The sequence below is a fragment of the Topomyia yanbarensis genome, chromosome 2, assembly GCF_030247195.1.
Source record: "Topomyia yanbarensis strain Yona2022 chromosome 2, ASM3024719v1, whole genome shotgun sequence".
Lineage (NCBI taxonomy): Eukaryota > Metazoa > Arthropoda > Insecta > Diptera > Culicidae > Topomyia > Topomyia yanbarensis.
The window spans coordinates 17777976-17804009 of record NC_080671.1 but is presented as its reverse complement, the minus strand read 5'-3'; the positions used below and the strand labels follow the sequence as shown (position 1 = coordinate 17804009).

General features: G+C 37.8%; 1 protein-coding gene across 3 annotated transcripts in view; it reads left to right on the top strand.

Moving 5' to 3' along the window:
* The window catches only part of LOC131678608 (transcription factor hamlet), a 290300-nt gene that overhangs the window by 134526 nt on the left and 129740 nt on the right, over positions 1–26034 (top strand). Inside the window, exon 1 of one of the 3 annotated variants that reach the window (XM_058958827.1) lies at positions 11555–12397. The exons of the other annotated variants lie outside the window; for them this stretch is intronic. Within the exon in view, the coding sequence (XP_058814810.1) occupies positions 12370–12397 (28 nt within the window). The 5' untranslated portion in view covers positions 11555–12369. Of the gene's footprint in view, positions 1–11554; positions 12398–26034 lie in introns of those variants that run through there. 3 annotated transcript variants of the gene reach the window in all.

Sequence of the window (26034 nt, the reverse complement as noted above, 5' to 3'; positions counted from 1 at the left end):
AAACTTTACCGAATTTCAATAGACTACTTTTATCGCCCAGTTCGTTGTTGTTGTGTTATCTTATGACAAATGCCTAAGTTAGATATACCACATTGCCAATCTGAAAAAAAATCTCTACAAGTGCGTTTTCGAAATTGTGAAATTCGGCTTGGTTACTGAGGTATAGTGAGAAAAATTATGAGAAATTGTCAGCTTTTGCTTCAAATTACTGCATATTGGAAATGGCATAAGTTATATAGAAGTTTTAGATGCTATGTCTTTCTAATATAGAAAGGTTATGCGATTGCTTCGAAAATCAACTCTCTTTTCTATTGAAAATTTCTATTTCGCTTTGAAAAAATTCGCAAATCAGTCCTATGAAGATATGAAATCCCATAGAAAACGGGACAAATTTACGATCATGGGTATTATATACATGAGACCATTTATAATGAACATAACCAACCATGAAATTCTAGTGTCCATGATTAAGAAAGGTACAATTGTACCGCTAAGTGGATAAAAATAGGTTTTTATGTGCAAAAATCTCTGAGGAACACAAAGGCATAATAATTTTAAAAATAAAAAGGTATGTTTTGCTAGAAAAATGCAGTTTTAGTTTTAATCTGGAAATCTTGCATATTTGGCAACACTGTATCCAAAAATACACTTTTTTTTTTCTAAATTCCTTGACCATTTTCCTTGTAAATGTATCTCAGCGATTGTTTCTAGATGAAATAAAACCAGTAAATTTTCATTTACTTGAGTGTAATAAATGTGCTACATAACCTGTAACTTAGCTTTACATGTGATTTGAAATTTACACGATTTTGACTTAAATAAAATAAATTTTGCATGCACTATTAAATGACATGCAATTGAAAAAATCGTTGAGCAGTGGAAATTTCTATTTCGCTTAGATAAAATTTATTCTTCTGCTGTAACACTGACTGAGATATGCTATAGGTAGATTATGAGAAATGTGTTTCGAGAAAAATCCGTTTAAAGATTTTAGTAACCTGAAGCGTCTCCGAAAATTCCAATTGTACGTAGTGTGTTTACAGAAAAGATCTTGTAGCAATATCAAATAATTAGTTTCAGTCTCATATTTAGTTTTTTATCCGTTATCTAGATAATCAATAATGAATAGACAGCACAAAACAAGCTATTTCTTCAGTACAACAGAACTCTTTAATATTCAAAACTCACACTACAGCCCCTGTTTGAAACGGGACCCTCATATTGAAAGATTGACAGAGTCCACATCGTTTTGCTGTTGAGACGATGAAAAGATTTGGGCTCCCGAACTGATTGACACAGTGGATTTGGACATATTTTCTGCTGTGCTTTTTTACGTTTTGTACGACTTCTTTTCACATTTTACAAGGAAGCCACTTGGGCCCGCTGTTATTTGTTAATGACATCTGTGGAGCGATTTAATCTCCCAAGCTGTTGTACGCCGATGATTTGAAAATTATTCGTTGCATGAAATTCCTCCTGAATTGGTACATTCATTGGAACACTCATTCCTTCGAAGTGTCCTACATCAGAACTACACGCTTAGAAAAACTGAAAATTACATATGACATAAACAATATTGAGGCATATTTGTCTATTTCATAATAGAATTTTATATGTTTTGACATGTAAATAAAATATTGTGTTTCTTTTGATGTAAAACTCGGCTGAAGAAACTGGAAAATTGTGAGCGACACATATTTTAACTTTTTCTTGAATGTAAATTCAAGTGAATTGTGACGCTCCTTTTATATTAGATATTACGAGATGTAAATATTTTTAAGTGTGTTGGGTGGCCACTCCTCCGAGTTTGACCCGGAGACTCCGGTTTTGGAAGCCATCTCCGTGACTCAGGGTTCTACATCAATTTCTTCGGGTCTGGTGAGACGACAGACAATATTTACATTTATAGTATTGATTTTCTAACGAGTTCTTTCGGTGTTCACACTGGCTGCTCCTGCAACGTCTGTTGATCAAAGAGCAGAGCTGTGCTTCTTTGTTGGAATTTTCATAGCGACTGTAATAGCGAATAGCTGGATTCTTTGTGCCCCGTAAGGAATTCCATAAGACACTGCAGTATGCTTCTCACGCTATGCCGTTTTCCTTTTCCTGTTAGCTATGGCAGAGAGCAATGCTCGTTCGACGCATCCTCCACAGCGAGTGTGGGTGGTGCTTTTGGATACTTAGCGGTTAGCCAGGTAAGCGAAATTCTACACTTATTTGAACTGACAAAACTGTTCGCGAGCGTGAACAACTTTTAGCTTAATGTGAGAGCTACAGATAAGTGGTGCGCGTTATGCTTTGCCAAAACAAAGCACTCACCGCTAAATATCAGTCGGTTTGGTAATTTTCCAATTTTTTCAGCAGGTAATGAAAATCAATTAAAGTACTCTAAAATGTTCAGCGGTCGCTTACATTCGAATCACAGCCTGGTTTCACCGTTTACTGAAATTTTCTCTTGAAGCCCATCCCAGGGCAGTAAAAATCTCCAGGTGAAAACCCCACCAAAGGTTACCACCATAATCAGATCGCTCCACTACTTCATACGCCTGCTATCTTAGTCAGATCTAGTTTGTCTTCCTTCCTACGAGGTTCGTAGAAGACTTATTAATTTATTTCAAACGAAGCTCGCGACAAGTTTGATTCTATTGTGTGTTTAGATTTAGAATTAGTATACACTCAAATTTTTTTACGCAGTTTCTTGCGCGGTATTTTTTACGCGGATTTTGAAATTTACGCGGTTTTCATTTACGCGGATTTTGAAATTTACGCGGTTTTTGAAACTTACGCTGTTTTCATTTACGCGGATTTTGGAATTTACGCGGTATCCATCAACGAGGTTCCCTTTAACGCGGATTCTTAAATGAAATGGTCTTCATTTACGCGGATTTTGAAATTTACGCGGTTTTCATGTACGCGGATTTTGAAATTGACGCGGTTTTCATTTACGGGGTTTTTGAAATTTACGCTGTTTTCATTTACGCGGATTTTGGAATTTACGCGGTATCCATCAACGAGGTTCCCTTTAACGCGGATTCTTAAATGAAATGGTCTTCATTTACGCGGATTTTGAAATTTACGCGGTTTTAATTTACGCGGATTTTGAAATTGACGCTGTTTTCATTTATGCGGTTTTTGAAATTTACGCTGTTTTCATTTACGCGGATTTTGGAATTTACGCGGTATCCATCAACGAGGTTCCCTTTAACGCGGATTCTTTAATGAAATGGTCTTCATTTACGCGGATTTTGAAATTTACGCGGTTTTCATGCACGCGGATTTTGAAATTGACGCGGTTTTCATTTATGCGGATTTTGAAATTTACGCGGTTTTCATTTACGTGGATTTTAATATTTACGCGGTTTTCATTTACGCGTAAAAAAACCTGAGTGTATGTGTCAAAAGTTTACAAAAAGGACACTGTTTGGAATCACGTCAAATGCAGTGTTATCAGGAAATATGCGATAGAGTACTGTTGGAGTCTTGAGGCAGCGGATAAACAGAAGAACCGATATATCACAAATTTGATAAAAATATCAAATCTAACCGGAACAAAAACACGGAACAAAATCGTCATAAAATCGGACATCTCAAAGCTCAATATATATAGCGAGATTGCTACTGGAAACCGGCGATGAACAGAAGCAACCTAAAAGCGTTAAACTATGATCTTTGAAATGTTCCAATGAATAACATTCGCAACATAATGGGCGACGACTGACAAATGGTTTATTTAATTTTTTTAAAAAGAATTTTAGCGCAAAAATAATGGATAAGCAAGCAATTTGTGCCTGTGGCAAATTATATAAAATTAGTTCATCGTGCTTGGATGAATAAATGCGAACGATTACGTTCACCAGAGGCCTGATAAAGTTTCTTACGCTTTGGAAGTTCACTATACTGTCCATAGTAGTGGTTAGCCCCAATGCAGTCAGTGCTGTCAGTTGCTGTGTTATAAAATTGGATAGCAAAATGTTTTCGAATCGAAAGACAAAGTAGGTTAAATATTCTAGAAGATCTGATAGCAAAATAAAGTTTTTTGATGAAGCTTCCGTGATTGGTCAGATTTTGAATACATAAATTTAAGATCGCTGGAAACCACCTTTCATCCTTGCGTTTTGACCGATTTCTGCTTCTTGCCATATTCTATGTTTCTGAGAGAGGAATCTTTCCAAATGACATTAAATTCGACTCAAGAAGACTCTTATAATGACTCTTTCCTGTCACTAGAAGTGTAGATAAACTAAAACACGGTTGGTTGGTTTTCTAAATTCCACAACTTGCATAATAAAATAATTAAATGTTGCTTTTTCATCTTGTAAACATCAGTGAGAATTAGCTTTGGAATATATGTTCAAAAAATAATTGCAGTTTGTAGATGTCATTAGCATTTCTACTACAGTTACTGAGTATCTTAAATATTTTGTTACCCTGAACCCAAATACAATAGGAACGACCATATCATCAAAAAAATCAATTTCTAAAAAATAGATGCGACTATATTGCTATATTAGAGGAAATCCCACTCACTGCCACTAAAACTCTGATAGAGAAATCACAACAACAGAACTGACACTTTATGTGAATAATCTAAAAATACTGATAATGTAACTAAACAAAATGTCCCACAATAGAACCATATCTAATATACTAAGTGCAACACGCCTTCTTCCGTTCCACAAACGAAATCAATTCTTCAACAAAACACAGAAAATGTGTCGAAGACACAAGTTACATACAGATAGCTCAAGTCAGAAATTTTTTCATCCGATCACTATGCTTAGAGTAACTTGCACACATTTCCACTGCTACACCCACATACATCGACGGTGAACGCCAACAAAAGGGCAGATAGCCGTACGCCACCAGTAGTGTGTTATCACTACGCTTCACCATTGGACGAGAAGCGTTGCAAGACAGAGACAAAGTTCCGTGCTCGTTTCTGGCTGTGGGTGATAGACAGGAGAATATATATAGCAAAATAATCTTTCGTCTTCTGCCTTCTTCAGCAACACGGCAGTGCTATCTGTTTGAATGTGTGATCTACCCGTCCGTGGTTGCATCATTTTTCCCATTCAGCATCCTTGTAAATCCCGCCTTCTTGTTGTCGTTTGTCGAAATATCTGTGTGGGATCATCACCAAACAACCGCAGTCAGCGGTGGCACGGTTGTTGAAGCGAGAGCGAGAATGAAAGAGCAAGGGAAATGAGAGATTCCGCCTGTTATCAATCGTCGCGTTGCCTGCGATTCACGTTTTGTTTGGAGAGCGAACTCATCACACAACAGTGCGATGTCACATCACACACATTTAGTTGTGTCTCTGCTGCTGTCTGTTTCTTTTTCAGAACTTGGATCAGTGTGTGTGTTCTTCTTTGAACGTCCCATGAAGAGAGGAGGAGCCAAAATCATCATCAACGTTGTCGTCAGTAGTCTCGCTTTGAATAGACTAACAGCGGGTGAAGTACTGTGCCATTAACACTCACTGATAGTCGCAAACCGTTAGCGAGTGTTTATTGAAAATATCCGCAGCCTGCTGGGATAGTCCTGCTGGAGCGATTCGGGCTGATTTGAGTCAAATGCACATAGACAATTGAATGTTATCTTCACCATAGAATCAGAATCAGATTGAATAAACAGTTTGGGTAGCGGAAGGACGTTCAGGCGACTGATGAACGATGTGTGAGTGTGCTTACCGGAAACAGGAGAGTAAAATCAGACGAGAGCGATATCGTCCTTGCATTTTCACGGAGCAGAATGAGGGAGGGCGTCTATGCGATGTGTAGAGGATGTAAGAAACGATTTCCATTCAATCATTTCGTATTGCTGATTTACCTTTATTCTCTTTTTTCCACTTTTTTGTGCAACTCAAACATTTGGATTGAACTGAACTAGTGAGTAAAAGAAACACATAGGAAAATATTTGAAATAGATTGGGCAGTTATTGCTTACAATTTTCGATGTCATATTTTTTATTTTGATTTAGCTTACACGTCTATCAGTAATAATAAGTCGGGCATCATTTTTTAATTAATTGGAAAAAAATGATTTTAGTATGTTTTTTAGTTCATATTCGGAAATATATACCAATATCATAGGTTGTAAAAGAAAAAAAATTGGGAGAAGATTTACGAACAAAATTTCTTGTAACCAAATACAAATTAATTTTCGGAAGCTCTAATTAACGCAGGAAATCACATAACAATTACACAATCTGAAAAGGAATACGTGTTAGATATAGCTCTCTTCTCTGACATTATTACATAAGCTAGAAAAGTGTTCCGTTATTTGATTATAAATACAGTGATGACCCGTTTTTATCTGCCGCTTGGTAAATTTTAGGTTGATAAAACGGGGACATCGACAAAATCAATTCTTTCTTTTTAAGAAACCGAAGCTCGTAAAATAGTCTTCTTTAGTTCCTAGATTTAGCCTCATAACCTTTCCTGGTTATTTAGCTTAAATTTTCCTTAATAAAAAAAATTAAAAAATTGCTCTCGCAAGATTCTAATTTGTTACTATGTTACTATGCTAACGTTGGTGGTAAAACATGATGATCAGTTATGTTCTACCAATGACCATGCGGAAGATTTAGGTGGAACGTCCAACTCCTACTAGCAGAAGGCAAAAGATTCTTCATATTTCTTTTCGATCATGTTCACATGAGCCTGCCTAGTCTTAGCTTTTAGTTTTAAGTTTATAACTGATTCGCTCTAGAATACCTATCCGTCTTTTTCATTACCTTAGTTTCTCTTAGTCTTAAATTTGCCGAAAATAGCCAACAAAATCAGTTTTTACAGATACAGTTTTTAATTTAGGAAAATTCAATAACTTTGGCACTTTTCAACCAATTTTGGTAATAATGTGAAAAGCGGAATGAAATTCTCTCTAAATTTTCATTGAAGCATAGACACTACTTTTTAAAAATGTTAAACAATTTTCATATCTATCATAATAATTGTTGTAGTTTACTTGCAGATGCACACTGTTAAGCAACCGTATATTTCAATAATCTATTTAAGAAACTGCTATCACTAAGCACAGAAAAAATTTTGTCATCACAGAAACTGTTCGATTAAGGCACATTTTTAAATTTCTTAAAACTAGAGGAATACATATTAATATAATGAAACTATGGAGATATTATAATTATTTTATACATATACACGAGGGGATAGTATAACTTTCGTAAGGTTAGCGGAGTCATTTAGTTTACTTATTGTTTGACATTTTTAGCAGTGAGATTATTGGAACCATCTTAAAACTAGGAATAATTTGAGGGCGTGATTGTTTTTGTAAAGATTCGGAGAGATTAATTAGAGCTCTTTTTATGAATAGTAGTACAGTTGGGCATTTTCGACGAGTTTATGTAATAGTTAAAACTAGAAGAAACAGGAAGAGCAAAATGCTTCGGGAAGATATTCGACAGGGGGTCGGGGTTGATACTTCTGTGTATCAGAGTCAAGGGAGGGAGGGTGGAGAAAGATGACAAGGGGGAGAAAATTGTTAATTTTCAGTTTCAAGCATCAGGAGATCAACGGCATAGATTACAGGCTCGGACGGCCTTCATCAAGAAAAATCATGTACTGGGACGCCGGGTGGGTCTCTTCGAGCCGGCAGAGGTTCCTCTAGACGATTTCGTATTACGGCTCAGATGAGGATCAGCAACACTTCGAATTGCGAGTGTGATGCTTGTGCTGTAGGTCTCGTGTTTGTTGGCTCATTCGACAGAAGGAGCAAAGGGGCATTTTAATCTGTATGTTGATGATTTTTAGGAAGGTGTATACGAGGGGCATATAGAGGAGATCGCGACTTGGCAGTACATCTCGAACCGGGACATTGGGTGATCTTCCTCGGACATGCCCAGACAATATGTTGGATATCGTGGAAACCGTCGTTACAAGCGCAGATACAGCTATTCGGGAACCCGATACGCCGGAGATGAGCTTCTAACGTGTAATGATTGTACATGAGCTGAGATCCATTGCTTCAAGATATATGCCAACTTTCTAACGTCATCTGACGAGAGTAATTGAAAAAAACATTAAAGCTGATTTGTCTTTCGTAGATATCACCTTCTAAAGCGCCTGCCGAGACAGTAAAGTGATGATCGGTGGGCAAAGAATCAATAATTCCAAGAGTAAACTGAATAGCAGCAAGTTCTGGGACGTAAGCTGAAGCAGGATCATTGAGGTTGAAGGTTTGATTGAATATACCGAAGCCAGTGGAACCGGTGAGAATTGACCTGTTGGTGTAAAACATTTTGCTGCAGTCGACTTTTCGAAATTTATTGTGAAAGATGCTTGGGATCACTATCGGACGTAGGTGATCCAGAATTCCACGAATTTCGTCTTTCAAGATAGCGCGATCGAAAAAGATGTTTCGTTCGCGCTATCGTGAGGAACGCGGAGTGGTAGATGTTTTGTTCCGCCGCAGAATCATGACAAACCTTCTTGGCGAAATCGAATATCCAACGGTTTTATTATTCCACGCTCTCGTTAGTACTGTTACGGTTTCGTACACGTTGGACCGTGCCCCAAAGAGTGCTCGTCGATGTTTCTCTTGTTAGTCCGCTAACAAATCGGCGCCAGTAACTCCGTTTCTTAGCTTTCATTAAACTCTTCATTCGTGTGTCGCGTACTGTCGATAACTAGTAGGTAACCCGTCGTCTCGGAATGTCTTCTACGCGGCGGTCTTCTCGCGGTGTCGAGAATCAAGCCTGTCAGAAACCCGTACTTTTCCTCCGAAGTAAGCTCGTGTGTGGACTTTACTTTTCTGGATATAGCGGACGCGTAGCTCTTCCAATCAATATTTCGTGTGAGGTCATACGAAACATTGATTTTGACATTGATTTTATTCGGTGGCCCTGAACCGTTAGCAATATTTACGATTGACAGATGGTTGCAGCCGTGGGGATTGGGGATTACCTTCAACATGCAATCTAACCGCAGCGATGTCGAGTAGAGGGAGGCCTAAGGCCTCGGGTGCGCTAGAGGAGCCGGAATCCGTGTTATGTCACCTGTGTTTAAAATGGTCATATTGAAGTTGTTGCACAGCTCGTAGGGTGAGGCAGATCGATTATCGTCATGAAGGCAACCCCATGCCGTACCGTGGGAGTTAAAATAACCTAAAATTAGCCTCGGTGCGGGGCTGCAATATCACAAAGCTGTCGGTGACAGCAGAAGCAAAACGATCACTACGCTATAGCAGGCTATAGGCACCAATGAATAAAGCCAGCTTTTGTTCTATACAAATGCACAAACAAATTGTATCGTTTCCCCGGCTGCGGAGTGAAATGAGTTTGCCAAATGAAACAAAAGTGCCCGTGCTACGGGATAACACGTTTTCGATCAACTTTAATAAAATTCGTATTAGACCCACAGTTTAGGAAGTGGAACAGTTAGTTAAGGTTAAAATGGAGCTTAATCTCGCTGAAGTTACGTACATTCAGTTGCACCACGTTAAAAACTGTGATTTGATCACGTTTAGAAGTTTAGCACAGGCAGAGAACTTCATTGCAAAGAACAACATGCAACACGAGGTCGAATTTAATAACACAAGAATCAAGATCCCCGACCATATGGAAAATAAAATGGTGGACGTGCGTATCCATGATTTGGTCCCGCGCACTAAGGAAGATTACATCAAACGAATCATGTCACAATATGGAGAAGTAGAATCTATTACGAATGACACCTGGAGAAATTTTTTAACCAGCATTCCCAACGGCGTTCGTATTGTGAGGATGTGAGTGACTAAACCAATACCTTCTTACATGACTATCGAATGCAAATCACCGAACGATGGCGTGACCTATAAGCAAACGACACTTAGCCTTAGCTTCATCGTTATATAAGTGTAAACTAGGCTTACCACTCACCGCTCCCGTATGGCAGATGCAGTTATTCAAACAGGGTTGCTATGATTAATAATGAAATCTACTTGTTTTGAAGTCATGCTGCTTCTTTAGTTAATAACTTTTCTCAGCGAATTTTCACAAACTTACAATGTTCTACGAATGTGTTCAGTAGAAGAATACCTTTAGAAATATATAGTTTTCTCATGAATTGATTGATGAGGTGATTTTTTTAAGAATTTATTTTTAGTTTTAATCGATTTTCCATGCAAATTTCCATATAAACTTTGGAATTTTTGGAGGGTCCGTAGCCACAACCGATCGGTACCAAAATTTGTACAATTACTAAGGGCTATAAAAGGAATCAATAAAGCCTGGTGGAGCAAAAAGTCAAAAATTTAACCAGTCTACTGTATATCCCTCTTGATATAAAAATATAAATATAAATATTGAAAACATTGCAAATCGGCTGAAAAATGACAGCGGCGTTAAAAAATTAGCTTTTTTAATTCCGAAAGTCCAAATAATGCAAAAATTTTGCTATGAATCAAGATTTTTGGGGATATATTAAACTGAACAAACGTGGTTATTTGTAGTAGTGTGTAATCATTGTATAATATTTAATATTTAATTTAATTTAATATTTAATTGAACCCTACAGCTTATTTTAAAATAGTTTGTAAAATTAGAAGAATGAAAGATAAAGTTTTTATATATTCAGCACACTATTCTAAAACTAATCTTCTACAACTTCATTGAAGGTAGTATAGCTCTATGTTGAATAATTAAGTAGTAAATTTACAATTCGCGGTAAAATTAGAAGAATCTTTCAAATTACAAGTTATAAAGTTAAGTTATTTAGTTCTAATAGTATATAGTTATTTTTTGTTATTTTGATTCTACGCTACAGTGAACTGTTCAAATCAATATTCGGATTACAAATAATAGGCGCATACACTGATCTATTCAAAGGAGACGAACGGTAATTCATTAAATGTCACCAAACATATTAGTCTCCCCTTGTCAGTAGAAAAGTTGAACAGATAAAGTTATTTAGAATTTTAGAAAAATGACCACTCGTACTATGTATGGTGTTCAATGGCGTAAAATTGCCTACGGCATAACGCCATCCAACCCAGCGCGCAATAAGGCAAATCCACGCTCGAAAGGATACCACTTTTTCGGATCGTTCTAAATCTGTTCCATCGACAAACGTCTCACCTTCCGCCCATAAGCCGCACTGATTTTAGACCATCATCACCGTCCGCATGTCCTATTATTCGAGGGAAACCCAGCAGCGATGTATTTGTGTTGCTTTTCCGTTTTCATTTATCCTTGTTATCTCCCTGCGATTTGCTGCTTTCCCCTTCGTACGGGTATTGTTGTTCGTCCTGTTCGTTCACTCAGCGACCCGAACCACTCAGTGCGCTGTGCTTCCAATCGCAGTCCAAATGCGTTCTCTCCCGCTCGGAGTTCCTTGGCGGGGTCCGTTGGTATGAGTGCGCGCCTACTGCTGAGAGCTGGCTAGAGTGTGAGCACAACCCTAGGAAGGCTGAACGTGATTGTGTACGGCGGCGACATACAGCACAGCACAGCAAAGCACAGCATGTGCGATATGTGTTTGTGGATGATGACGATGATGGCCTTTGGAGGGTATGATAATTGCATGAGAAGAATTTGTTAGTCTATTCTTAGCATCCAACAGACAGACAGCGACGGTACGCCGCACACCACACCGAAGGACGGAACCCGCGCTACGAAATCCTTGAACCGGGGACTAAGCGAAACTAAACTGTTTTACGGTGCCTCGGATCATCGGGTTAGTGCTGGTTAGTGCCTGTGAAACGTTTGGCGAGTCCGAGTTCTACCCCGGTGTGATAGATTAGCATAAATGAAGGCTCGCTGCACTGGTATGTAGCGCTGTGCGGGTGAATGAACAGTTTTCCTTAGTTTAAAATTTTCACCACCCATCCACCCAGCAATTCGGTGGAAGATAGTTTGAAATTGTTAATTGATTTCGAAACTTAGCTGTCGGAGCATTTTGGATCGATCGATTTTCGACCCCGTGATTTTAACAGTTTGATAGCGAGTTTCACAATCTTATCGGAACGATTTATTCGGTTTCGTCGATTCGACCACAAATCTCCTTCCTAACGATTGAATGGGTGTCCATTAATTTTCGGTTGTTTGTTTTGTGCTTCAATTACAAGCTGGTCACGTGACTCAGTGCGTTCGGATTCGTGATCATTCGTGCGTGTGAAACAGTGAAAAGTGTCGTAGTAGGAAAAAAAAAGATAAATAATTCTAATTAGGATATAAATGTTTATAGTGATCCCCTGGAAAAGTTGCACGAATTCTAATTAACGTTCGGTGATTGTGAAAAGAAGAAAAAAAGATTAGGTTGACGTGGTCAGATTTATTTGGGCAGGAGACTACAAATCCGGAGCACCGAAACTCCAGGGTACTGATTGTGAATGTGGACAAAGTCGCAGGCGAGCTGAGCCGACCACTTTCGTGATATGGTTGACATCGAATTAATGATGCCAGGTATGAGCCCCAGCGGCAAAACAAATCACAATAGATTGTAAAGTTATTGTCGCGAATAATGACGGCGAATGGCGTCTGATTTCTTGGATTGGGTGGGGGTCTGCCAGGTGTAAAAGTAAGGCCTTTGATTGACGACTACAAGTTCTGTGGTGTTGTTCAATATGCGAGGTGCGTGAGATAATAAAATTTAGCTTGCCTATAGAATCTTGGGGATCGGCGAAATGGCTTTTGGATGGCATAACCGAGGTTAAAATGTTGAAATATGGTGGGGATTTCGGGAGTGATGTGGAGATCGAACAAGTGCTGAGCTGATTCTATTTATTACGGTCTAATACATTCCGGCCTTCGGCAGCTGCCTGTTATCAGCAGTTAGATTTATAGCCCGTGAGGTTTTGGCAGAACGTTAACTCCGAATATAGGTACTTTTATGAGTGAATAATTGGCATTTATTTCCTGCTAATAGTTGATTTTTTGACGGTTGTGTTGGAGTTGAGTCGTAGAAATGATATTCGCCATTGCAGCATTCGTGTGTTCATTTTTTCATCCAAACACTTCAAATTCAAGGATTAGCACATTTGGGAAGAGTACAAAAGGTTGCCTGTTGAATTCTGAGTTCGATCTTATTCAACGTATTTACACTTTCGTCAAAATCTAATAAAAAGATTTGACTCAAAATGAAAAAAATCAACAAGTTGAGGAATTTGTGTTTCGACTTTGTCGCATCAGTACCATGAGAGACCGTCTTGGACGCCAGATAGGCGATACGAGATTTATTAAAATTAGTTATTGTTCCTTCATGCATAAACATTTTTACAAAAATAATTTATCCTTTAGAAAGCAATATGATGGAAGTGACGGAACAGGATCCGATTTTAGTTAGTAGTTCATACCGCCATTTTCACTATTTATGTTACATTTCTAACCTCCATAAATAAGACTGTTTTGAGTCTTTTACAGTGTCATTTAGTAAAATAATTTAACTGGTACGCTCCAAAATCCAAAAATCCCTTAATTTTAGTGTATATGAAACTCTAGACTAGACGGGTATGAGTGAACTATGAAATTGTTGTGGCATCCGTCGGATACAGCAAGAATAAATTTTCTGTGGTTTTATCTCATGTATTTAAAAAGGAACGAAAATTGTGGATTCTTTTCATGTTATTCATGTTATAGAATTTGTTGTACTTAATTAGAAAAAAAAAATGTCTTTTTGTTCTCCATTATTCTATGCACGTCCTTTAAAATAAATATTTCTCTTTCTTTGAGTAATTTTTTTATCTTATTTATTTCGAGCTGCAGTATTTGCATTAATTTTGTTATATCTCATTACATACTTACTTATCTTACTTATATTAATAAGTAGTAAGCATTACACTAAACAAGTGGCACAGGAATATCGGTTGCATGAAAGCCAGCATTTTATTCATTCGATAGTCAATAAAGAAAATAATTACTTGGGATTAACGTTTCTATTTTGCCTCATCAGTAATAGCAGCCAACTTGACATACACAGAAAAAAATATTTTGTATTTTTAAGTTAATTTTCATGCACATATTTGGAGCATGAATATAAATGTAAAATTAAGTTCCACCACAAATACACACGACTTGTCGTGCTTTTTTCAACGAATTTTATTATAATTTTACACGTGGATTGAAAATTACAGTTTCTTTAAACGGAAAACCAAAATACTTCAATGTATTTTTACTCGAATACTTCTGTAAAATCAATGCATGTAATGTTACTCGAATGAAAGTGTAAAATTGTATGCTGTTTGATGCTCCGATTGATTTTAACGTAATTTTCAATCAAATTTTTGATTCAATCGTTGTATGTTTACATTCGTATTGATGTACATGTCGTTTAAATTTCATTTTTTTTTGGTGTGTACTCTTGCTCTACTCTACTCTTGACATACTTGAACTTGACATACTCTACTCAGACAACTCCACATACTCTTTGAATTCAGAAACGATCACTGTTTGTATTCACAAGCAAACGAAGATAAGTAGTGTTGCTTCTGGGTGTATTGACTTTTTTTAAGTCAAATCGGATGCCATAAACTGATGAGACTTAGTCCACAAGTTAACCCAATTTTGTCTTTATGGAAAGATAAAGCAAAGAAAATACTACCATTTCATTGGTTATACAATTAGCACAGCTGAATCCTCGCAGCTGTATTACCTATACGATAGAAGATTGGAGTCGTTAAGACAATCACCTTGCATTCTTATTTATTAGTTAACCATTTCACGCCCAACTTTTTTTCTAGTGCATGTTGGGTTTTAAAACTATTTTTCCTTGAAACGGTGGGAATAGTTATAATATGTTTTATTTTATTATGTTTTATTTTATTCCCTGAAGATTTGAAAACTCTCAGTTGAATGATTGAACTTTAACGGACCTTTTCTTGTGAGACAATTTGATTCCGTAATTTAGGTGAAATATATTGAAAAATATGTGTTAGGTGTGGTAACAGCAGATGCATTTTCATGGCGTCCTCTGTGTAGGATTTTTTGCAGTGTTCTGTATAATTACAGAACTTGTACGTATCTCTTATTTGGTGTTGTAAGCTCAGTTCACAGTACATAATTTCGTATGTGATGAAACTGTCTAAAACTGACTTTCGTAATCTTAAGTAATGACAAAGTTGAGGCGCAAAAAATCGAAAAAAAATTATTACATATTCTGAAAGTATATACTTTTGAAAATAGCTGTCCGAAGCTTTAAGCAGATCGGAGCACTAAAATTTCAAATTGCAGCCATTTGCAGCGCGCTGGTTCTTCCATGAATGAAGTTAACACAAAACTTTGATTGCGATTATCTCGAAATGGAGTTTTTTGAAAGGCAACTTTGTGCTGAACGTGATATTTAAAAAACTTTTGAACCGATTTTATTACTTTTCATTTGAGCACTAACGATTATACATATCATCTGTAGAATTGAAGTTACTACAATTAGTCTAGTTGGATTCCGTTGGAGCAGTGCTTCCAGGGACAGTTTCAGTCAACGGTGAATAAGGCAAAATTTGATATATCTCCGTTGTTCTGAAATATGATAAAAAATGATAAAACATATCGATTTGGACTAACTTTGACTACCTTTTTCATGCAGTTGGTGTATTGAAAATATTCTAGGAGATGGAATAGGCGTTTCGATTTCGTCTCATCAGAATCCGGCACTAACTTAGTAACAGGACCGGATTGCCGCTAACTCCAAAAACGAAAACACTATTTGTGTTTCAGAGCAAAGCCCTAGTTCTGCGTGCTGTACAGTAAGAAAAGGAGTTCTGATTCAGCTGATGAGAATTAATTTAGTTGAAACTTGATTGGACTTAGCAAGTCAATGCAATATGCAGTATGCTATATTTCTCCTTAGTGGAGAAAAATTTAGGTGAAAGCAATTTTTTCTCCATTAAGACGGAAATTGTTTTAAAACACATTTGCGCATCAAGGGTACAAAACCTATAAGTAAATTAGTTATGGAATCTTCGTTTCGACTTCGTCTCTTCAGAATCCGGCGCTAGCTTAATCCTGGCACTAAATTAAGTTAAGTGTGCATTAAACTGGAAACACGTTGAGATATGCTGATCGTCCTGGAGACTGAGGCATACAGCTTTCTTTTTAAAAGCCAAAATTTCTCGGGAATTTAATCAGGAATGTTGGTGCGGAATTTGTGCCAAATTTTGCATTTTCCGATTTCAGATTTTCCGCGCAAACTTTCTCCAGATCACTATTGCTCCTAAATATCACAAGCAATTAAAAAAGCAAAGATTTCTGGATAAAAAAAATCGAGTTTTCATCTTGGAAAAAATTCATTTATGCAAAATCGAGTTTTCATCTTGGAAAAAATTCATCTTCGAGTGAAAATTTACAGAATCCGGACAAAATCGCCTGATTAAATTCCAAACATGTCATATTGCCTTAATTTAACAATATGTACACATGAAGTACTATACTGTATCGCACTTTTATAACAAAAATCTCACTTCCACGCAGTCCTAGTTTAAATTTAAGTCGATTGCCTTGTCCGTCGCTCATCTAGGTTCGATTCTCAACCCTGCACAAAGGGTTAGACATTATCAAAATGCTTTAAAATTTCTTTCTTTCAATGCTAAGAAAATTTACGATTGAATCTAATAGAAGTTTTACGTTCATATACTGCCGTTCTACGCATAATTGTCCCATGTATGTAGAGAACCCCGGTAGAACATGGGACAATTATACGAATAACGGCAGTATAGTGACTAACCTATTTTGGTGCTATTAGTGGTGAAGGTGTATTACTATTAAGTTATTTATTTGGCTTGCACACGATAAAATCCGTAGAAATTAGTTAATTTAAAATAGGTTGATCTGTGCTAGTGCACGGTGCCAAATTGTGTAGGCGAATTTCCGTCATAACATTGTCCACATACACGGGATATTGGTTTTGGCATTTTCATATTCGATGTCGTGTTGCATGTTGTTCTTCGCTATGCAGCATTCTGCCGCGACTAAAGAATTGAACGTTATCTGTACTGCATTCCATTTATGATGTAGTTGTATGCGTGACACTTCGGTACGAACAGGTTCCATTTTCACCTTTATAAACTGTTCCGCCTCTAGGGTCTGCGTAAAGTTAGTTGTGGTCTCTTATAAAGGAAGCAATGAATTTTATGATTTTCTAATTTCACTCTAACTATATAAGGGCAATATTTGTTCGTTTATTGGGTGTTAACAAGTGGTGCACTTTTTGACTTCTTATCTGTACGATTTGAGAAAGCAGACTGATGCTTCATGATTCTAAAATCATTCATGTTCTTATTTGTCCGTTGGGGGCTACTAACTATGAAATCCTACCAGCAGCAGTCGAAAAAGTTTCTCGAGTTTCCAGTAGAGCAGCTCTGGGAATGATAGAGAAATGTTAATGTTTTGTACTGATTGACCACACTTTGAATATAAAATAGGCCAGGCTTTCAATATTTGTGTAGCACAACAGGGAATATCCATTTCCATTTCCTATACCTCATTATGCCGCTCTCGATGTACAATCATGCAGTCATACCTCCTTCCTATTCAAACAGTAAGCACCGAATGATGAAACTGTCTATTATGCACCACATAATAGTGTTCGGTTGGTGTTTAAAATAGCTGTTTGAAGTCGGCTGGAAATTTTGGTTTTTCGCATCACTTTTAAGGTTGGTTCTTGCGTGAAAAATAAACTTAAATGCTCCTAATTAGCATATGCTGCACTTTTTGAGTTAGTTTCATGGTCTGAAATGAATGTGTAAATTTGGAAGGTTATTGGTTACTGTCAGGTTTCGCGTATCGTTTTATAGTTTATATGAAAATTTGTATGGGAAACTTGTATCTTAGCTCGTAAATATCCCAATTTCGGTCAAATTGAAAAATCTACAAAATGAATGTGGTTAATCTTCCAAAAACATTAACTTGTTCGGATTTTTTCGTTTGAAAAAGTTATTAAAATTCTGAGTTAGAAGGGTAAAAATAATTAAAGAAATTTTTTATTTCTGTCAATACTGCAAATGTATAACCAACACCAACGAATATAACAGCAAATAACAGCCAGGACCATAGTGTGGTCTTCTGGCGCCCTTGACGGAGTCTCAGACCGAAGTTCTTTCGTGTTAGACTGTCACCAATTTTATGTAAATTCCAACCGCAAATCTTGAACTGTACATTCATGAAATCAGCTGACGCTAAGTGTTTGAAGGCGACGGATTGAGCATCTATTCAGGACACTGTACATTAGGGTCCCAATGGTATGTATGGGAAAAAAGTAAACTTCCAATTTCATAACAAGACACACCTAAAAAGCATTAGCGCTTCAAAACAAAATTTTAAGGCTCAAGTTACTTTCTTTGAGCATGTGTTAGAATTGAACGCTTGGTAGTATGCGTAGGAAAAATTGTGTACAGCTTTGCTGCCGATGTATCCATATAAAGCATTCATTAAACTCTAAAAGAAGAAAACCAGTCGATTTATTAGATTATCAGGAGTCAAATCATGCCAAATAGTTAGTGTAAAAACAATTGACCGGGCGGAATGATGCTTTTGAAAAAGTGGTTGTGGTTTTTTCACTACGCAGTTGTGTTGCGTGCCCCGGGACAGTGTGGTGGTGAGACGAAAAACCACCGCCACTTTTTCAAAAGCACCATTCCACCCGGTCAATTGTTTTTCCACCAACTGTTTCGCATGATTTGAATCCTGATAATCTAATAAATCGACTGATTTTCTTCTTTTAGAGTTTAATAAATGCTTTATATGGATAAACCAGTGACAAAGTTGAATGCATTTATTCCAACGCATACTATCAAGCGTTCAATTCGTGTAGACGCTCACCGAAAGTTCTTTGAACCTTAATCCAAATTTTGGCTCGATCAGGTATAATTATGGGGTCGCACTTAATGGTCAAAGTGCAACAATTTTAATCCGTGAAAAAAACGTCAAGGACCATTTGAATATGTTTTTATGGGTGAAAATGTTTGAACTTTGAACGTTAAGCGCGACCTCTTATTTATGTCTGAAAAGCAAAAAAATGCATAGACTTTTTTTTCGAGATGCTAATGCTTGGTCCGTCTTAGCTCAAAATTTGCGTAGGGACTTTTTTCGATGTGCTATATCTGTACATCATTGAGTAGACAAATGAAGAGCTTGGACCTGTCCGCTTACGGTGCATATCACTAGATTTAAAGTATCAGTCCAAGTGCCATCACGGTTATGTCATCTTTTTTTCCCATGCAAGCAAAACAAAGATGCAGGATCTATTGTTGACAAAGGTTTTTATACAATCTTTGAAGAAAATCGGCCATAACTCAAGTGAAGATAACAGACTATATTTTTGCTTTATTATCCTCTTACTTGTCCCTCAATTTATTATATCTTAATGAAGGACTATCGCGTCTACATTCCTGCTCACAAAGTTGCGATCGACGGTGTAGTTACCGACTTGAGTTAGTCTTACGTGGGTCTACTTGCAAAAATTTTCAATGACTATATAGTGGATCTAGTTAGTAAAGATTTTAAATGACAATCGCACCGGACGGGACAAAACAGTGTATCTCTTCAAACTCATACCGGGTAACCTCAGCATTCTCTTTAAAAACGCTCTTAGCATTCTTTTGTAGAACTGCTAAAAAGAGGTATGCCACTCACAACGCCAAATCATTATGCTCTCATTGCTCAAGAGTGATCTCCACATGGAGCCATCCTTTACTGCTCTCGAAATCTATAGACAGGTTCCTTGTAAAATTATTTTCTAGAGAGGTCACCAAATATACCAGTTCGAGGAAGCTTTGACTTAAAGCCGAAGTAAATAGCTCTTGGACTTACAAATTTGAGATGAAACAACAATAACGGTACGACATGGGGCGGGGGCCAAACCGGCCAACTAGACGCAACGGGCCTAATAACAGCTTATATATTTAAGAACGTATTCATCGCAAAGGCTTATAATCTGATTAATAATTATCATGTAAACTTGCAGTCACACTGAAAATCATTCCTAATCGAGATTCTAACAAATGACGTCTTGTTAATGGGCATCTTGATACCATGGCGATTGTTTCAGATAATACAAAATAAAACCAAATGCCTGAATACAATACTAGAAAGGTTAGTTGAATTAAATCAATTTTTAGATTTTTCAACTACATATAAGCGAATTGGTGAATCAATGTGAATAATTGTTTCGAAGATATATATTAAGAATTAAAATATTCTAGTTGATGGTACATTTGTAGTGTTGGCAGAAACAATGAAATTCTGCATGTAATTGATTTAAATATTTTTATATGAAGCCCTCTAAAGTTAATGTTTTGGGTAAAGTTGTTAATCACATTGTAGGCAAACTTTTTAAAGGATTGATTTTTAAATTAGATTATAATAACGATCTGTATGAACGGATTCGTCATTTTTTCTATACCGGTTCTCACGGTAAAGAGGGACAAGTCTGTCTTTACCAAGAGACATGCTGGTAGACTTAAGTGATTCGTAGTTATGCTGCTCTCACTTGAGTACTAAATGGCTCCAAATTTTCATAACTTTCCCTGCTCGGCAATTTCTAGCTAATTGAATGTTGTTAAAAAGTAAAACAGAAAATGTGAGTACATATTAGTCGAAATAAAAAAGGAAAATAAATTTGTATTTCTATTTGTATTTGTATTTAACAATTTACGTCCATCTGACAATGAGTCTTAATGAACTAAATTAAAAATAATTAACCTAAAGTGATAACAAACTATTTCTAAACTGTGCAGAACTAATGACGAAGTCGAAGTTGTCGGTAAAATCGTTGAAGCGACGGACCATTGCTAGTATCGGGCTGTTGGCAGCGTAGTTAGTGTTGCGCATTTCAGTCTGCAGCAGTGTTCGAGGACGAAGGACACGGGTTGGTGCGTAGAGGTTAATTTGTGATAGGAGATCGGGAACATCATATTCGGCGAGAAGAAGCTTAGATACGAAGGTGGCTTGCGACGCGTGTCTACGATCTTCTAAAGTGTGCAGTCCTAGTAATCGACAACGGTCTTCGTATGGTGGAAAGTTCAGCGGATTATTCCATGGCAATTGACGTAACGCATATCTTATGAATCTGCGCTGGACAGCTTCAATTCTTTGGCTCTAAATTGCATGGTAGGGGCACCAGACGACGTTTGCGAATTCCAACTGTGAGCGCACCAGTGAACAATACAAAGCTTGGAAGCACAAAGGGTCCCTGAATTCGTTGGATATTTTGAACATAAAACTTAATAGACGGTTAGCTTTGTCAATGATCGTTGAGAAGTGATGGGTGTACGTTAGCCTTTCATCAAGGATGACGCCCAAATCTTTTACATGATCAACGCGTTGCAGCTGAGTACCAGCAATGTTGTAGTTGAAAGTAAATATGTTCCTCGTTCGATGAAAGCTGATAACAAAGCATTTAGCAACACTAAGAACCATCATGTTTCTTTTACACCAACTATAATAGGTATCAACGAGATACTGTAGCTCACGGCAATCGGCTTCTTTCATTATAATTAGAAATATTTTCAAGTCGTCGGCGAAGAACAGTTTCCCTCCACGCATTAAGACGAAAACAACATCATTCACGAGCAGTGAAAACAGTAGCCGACCAAGCGTACTACCTTGAGGAACTCCCGAATGGTTGGAAAAGGACTCAGATTCATTGTCACCAATTTGAACAACGACTTTACGGCGAACAAGGTATGATCGAAGCCAACGGCAGAATCGAGCAGTGCATCCAAGTTTATCAAGCTTCGTTAGCAGTATCTCATGGTTAATAGTGTCGAAAGCAGCCTTAAGATCTGTGTAGATCGTGTCCACCTGCAGTTGTTTGGACATTTGTTCCGTACAAAAGGATGTGAAGGAGACCAGGTTCGTTTCCACCGATCGACCGGGAAAGAATCCGTGCTGACAAGTGCTTATGTAATGTTTACTAGCAGAGAACAGCACCTCGTTGATAAGCTATTCGAAAATTTTTGACATCCATATCCACCGCACCAACGGGAACATCACGGGACGCGTTGTCGAGCTCGATGGCAGTTAGCGCATCAGTCGTGAAGACACTCGAGAAGTAACTGGCAAATAGGGAGCACTTAGTCGCCGTCGTAGTCGCTACTTCGCCATTGTAGACCATCCTAGACTCCTTCCTCTTCGTATTAACAAAAGTCCAGAAGCCCTTCGGATTTCGTCGTAAGTTTTGTTGGATGCGGTTCACATATCCTTTGTACAGCAATTTATTATAACAGAGGTACTCATTACTGGACATTGCGAAAAAGTGCTTGAGAATAGGGCATCGTCGATTTGTGTACGCACGTAAAGCTTTGGCACGGAAGGGTTTCAGATTCCGAAGCATTGCGTTCGACCAGGGAGGCTTTCTGGGAGGTTTATAATTTGGAACAGATTTTTCAACACAGTCAAGGAGTAACCGATTATAGAGATCAACTGCAACATCTACATCCACTTGATCAAGTAGTCAATCAGCAACAGTGAGCGGCGTAGAGCTACTAGATCAGTTTTGCGAAAATTACGACGATTCACAGCTAAAGCTTCTTCATATAGTGGTGAACTAATGGTGGAAATGGATATTTCTAATGCGGGATGATAGATATCCAAAGGAACGATCACACTGGAAGCTTCACTCACAGAACACTCAGGCAAAGCATTCTCATTGACGAAGACAAGGTCAAGAAAACGAGATTGATGGTTGAAAATCGTGCTTACTTGACTTAGTCCGTGAAAAGCCATCCCGTCCAGAAGTAAGCGGCTGGCAGGATTTGTTGTCGAGGATAACGGGTTAGGGTAAGCGTACCCACGCACAGTGGCGTAACTAGACCAAATTACTGGACAAAATTATTTTGCACGTTTTTAAGCCTTATTATATCTCAAAGAGCAGTAAAAAGTGATTTCTTACAGTCTTGGACAATATATGAATAAATAATTACCGCATTAATCCTCCTAGCAGTGTAGTGAAAAACAAAAATAAAAAAAAGTAAATTACACTTCAATGTTGATTTCTGCAAATTTAACGATGTTATTGGGGATGCCGGGTGTCAATTAGAAGGTTTCGCACTTAAAGGTTTTGATTTTATGAACGTAACCCCACAAATTAAAATATTTTTTTGCTCATAACATTTCATAATTTGTGATAAAATTGAGCTAGTGCAATAAAGTTCTTCCGCCAGCTCATCTTCTAAATTGCCAAACTTGTTTTAGATAAATATAGCAGGAAATTGTTTCAGAATTTGTGAACGATATTTTCTTATGAGCCTTTTGATGCTTCTATCGGTATCTAGAAAATAACCTCGTGGATGGTTCAAAAATAGGATACTTATATAAAAAAATTTTAATATGCCAATAATGAACAATGAAATAAAAAGATTCAAATTTTAAACAAAATTCCTAATACCATTGGTCAGATGCCTGTCAGTAATCTACATGAAAAGCAGAATAAACTTTCTAATTAATAGACTATGTACGAAAAAAGCATTAATATACAGTATTAAAATTCATAACAGATACAACCTGAACAAATGACGATTTACCAACGTTTAGAAAGCAACTTGTGTGCGTGACTATTCATATAGTAAGATTCGAGTTAGTTATATTTCACATTCTACAATACGCAGAACGTGCATGCGATTGTAAATATAATTGTCATAATGGATTGCATAGATTAATGAACAAAAGGTATTAATTTTTAATTATCTTCATTTAAAAAAACATCCACATCAAAATAGAATTGAAGAAACTTACGGAGACACTGAATAAATCATTGTATACTTTCATACATAATATAATCTAATCAAATTGAGATGTTTAGTACAGGCTTAATAAAGGCTTTGTTGCTTATTTTGCCCATATTTTGGCATAAACATGCCATTTTCAAACTGCTGTAAAAGCGGCAATGGGATTAATTGGGAATGTTTTTTTCGTGAAACGGAGAGAAGAGAGCCCAAATAACCGTGTCGTTTAAACGGATCTGCCCGACAATACCCGACAAGATACTTTTTCCACTACCGAATTTTTAATAATATTGATAAAATTTGCGCATTTTGAACCCAACTCAAAAGAGGAAAAAATGTAACAAAAATAGATGTTCTTTGGTCAAACTTGTTGGTGTTTGTTATGAAAATCACGATTTTATACCAGATATTGACTTTGTATACTTAGTTTTTGGGCGATATGAAAAATTGTGAAACAATGTAATTCAAAGTTAGAAAATCCGTTAGAAATTCACCATTTTCAAATACTCACATACAAACATTATCAATCGAAAAATCTATTTTTCTGTTGTCATTCATTAGAGTGTGGTTTGAAAAACTCTTTTGTCGAAAAAAATTGGAAAGAACACCAAAAATTATGTTTTGCTATTTTGGCCAGGATTTGGTGGTAGTTACGCCACTGTGCCACGTCCAGAAGAAACCCACATGAGTCCTGGTTGGTTGAAATCGCCAAGGACTATCATCACATCGTTTGTATCTGCCTGAGAAGAAGCGCGCTCTATGGAGTGTAGGTGGAACTGCATAATAGAACAATCAAGTCGTTTTTCTGGAGGAATGTAAACAGCTCCAATAGAGTAGTTCTTCGTTTGCGTAGTAATCTTCGTCCAAACTGCTTCAATGCTTGATGAACTATCCACACCAAACTACAGGAGGCAAGTGCGGAAGAAAGAGTAATTAAAACTCCCCCGCCGCGACCATGGATACTGTTATGAGCATCTCAATCCGCACGATAAACCGCGTAAGAATCCCCGAAGAGCTGCATCGATGTAATACGATCATCAAGCCAAGTTTCCGTTAGAACGAAGATATCGTAGTCGCCGTCAAGAGCAGCCAAGTACAAGTCCTCGATTTTCGTCCTTAGCCCTCTGACGTTTTGGTAATACAATCGCAAACCATCGACGTCACGTGCCAAGCGTCCCGACAAATTGCAAGGACGTGATGTACCCGATGGCAAGCTGGAAACCAGAAGGTTTTCAGGAAGCGGATCGACCCTCTCACGACCTCCGAACGCAGGGCCGGGACGACTAAGCTGGTCGCTGACTGGTAGCACGACTGCGTCGGAGCGCTCGGGGGCTTCCATGGTGCGGCATAACAGGCGTCGGTGATGGCAGCGCAGCGTGAATTTGTTTGTGCAGTCTTGGCGATGGCGGCGAAATAATGCTTCGTTCAAACAACTGCAGATTGTTCGAACGAGTTGTACCAGAGGGCATGCTAGAAACTAGAAGGTTTTCAGGAAGCGGATCGTCATTTAAAGCAAAATACTCGCCTGAGAAGGGAGTTGGGAAGACCCCATCACGACCTCCGAACGCAGGGCCGGGACGACTAAGCTGGTCGCTGGCTAGTAGCACGACTGCGTCGGAGCACTCGGGGGCTTCCGTAATGCGGCATGACAGGCGTCCCGGTGATGGCAGCGCAGCGTGAATTCGTTTGTGCAGTCTCGGCGATGACGGCGGAACAATGCTTCTTCGTAACGGTGGCAAGTTGTGCAAGAAAGGAATTCGGAAGTCGGCGATGTAACATGTACTATTTTCCATCAGCTACTTAGTGACCATTGGGCTTTCCAAATTCTCAGTATGATTACATCCGCTTGGAGTTTGGAGTCGGTTTAGTCCGGGTCCGCGATTGGATTTTATTGACATGTCGATGAATTCTCGAAACAGCAGGCCCTCGGGCCAAGTAGACGGAGTAAGTGCTATCTGTTTCAGTACTGGATCAAGGCCAATCTAAAACGACACGAAGGACAAATTTGTCGTGTCTTTACCCTTTGGCACAAATGAAAACAATTCCTATACAAATTATAAATGCTTTGCGCAAAGCCCTCGACATTTGAAAAGTGATTTGGAACCATAAAAGGAGTTAAAAAAGTCCCGTGGTAGAATAAGTTATATGACTAGCCACTTTGCTGGCCACCTTGTAACAAAGGTGCCTCGGGTAGATGGTTTCTCGTTACAGTTCCAAGTGTCCGAATCGTGCACATTTCCAATGACTTATTTATGTTTAGTTGACAGTGTGAGTTTTTCAAGAAGTTTCAGGATTTTTTTCAAGGGTTCTAAAATATAAAGCAGCTTTATTTGCCAATTTTGAGCAAATTAAATTTTTGACAGCAACTTAGCCTGAAAATGGAATATT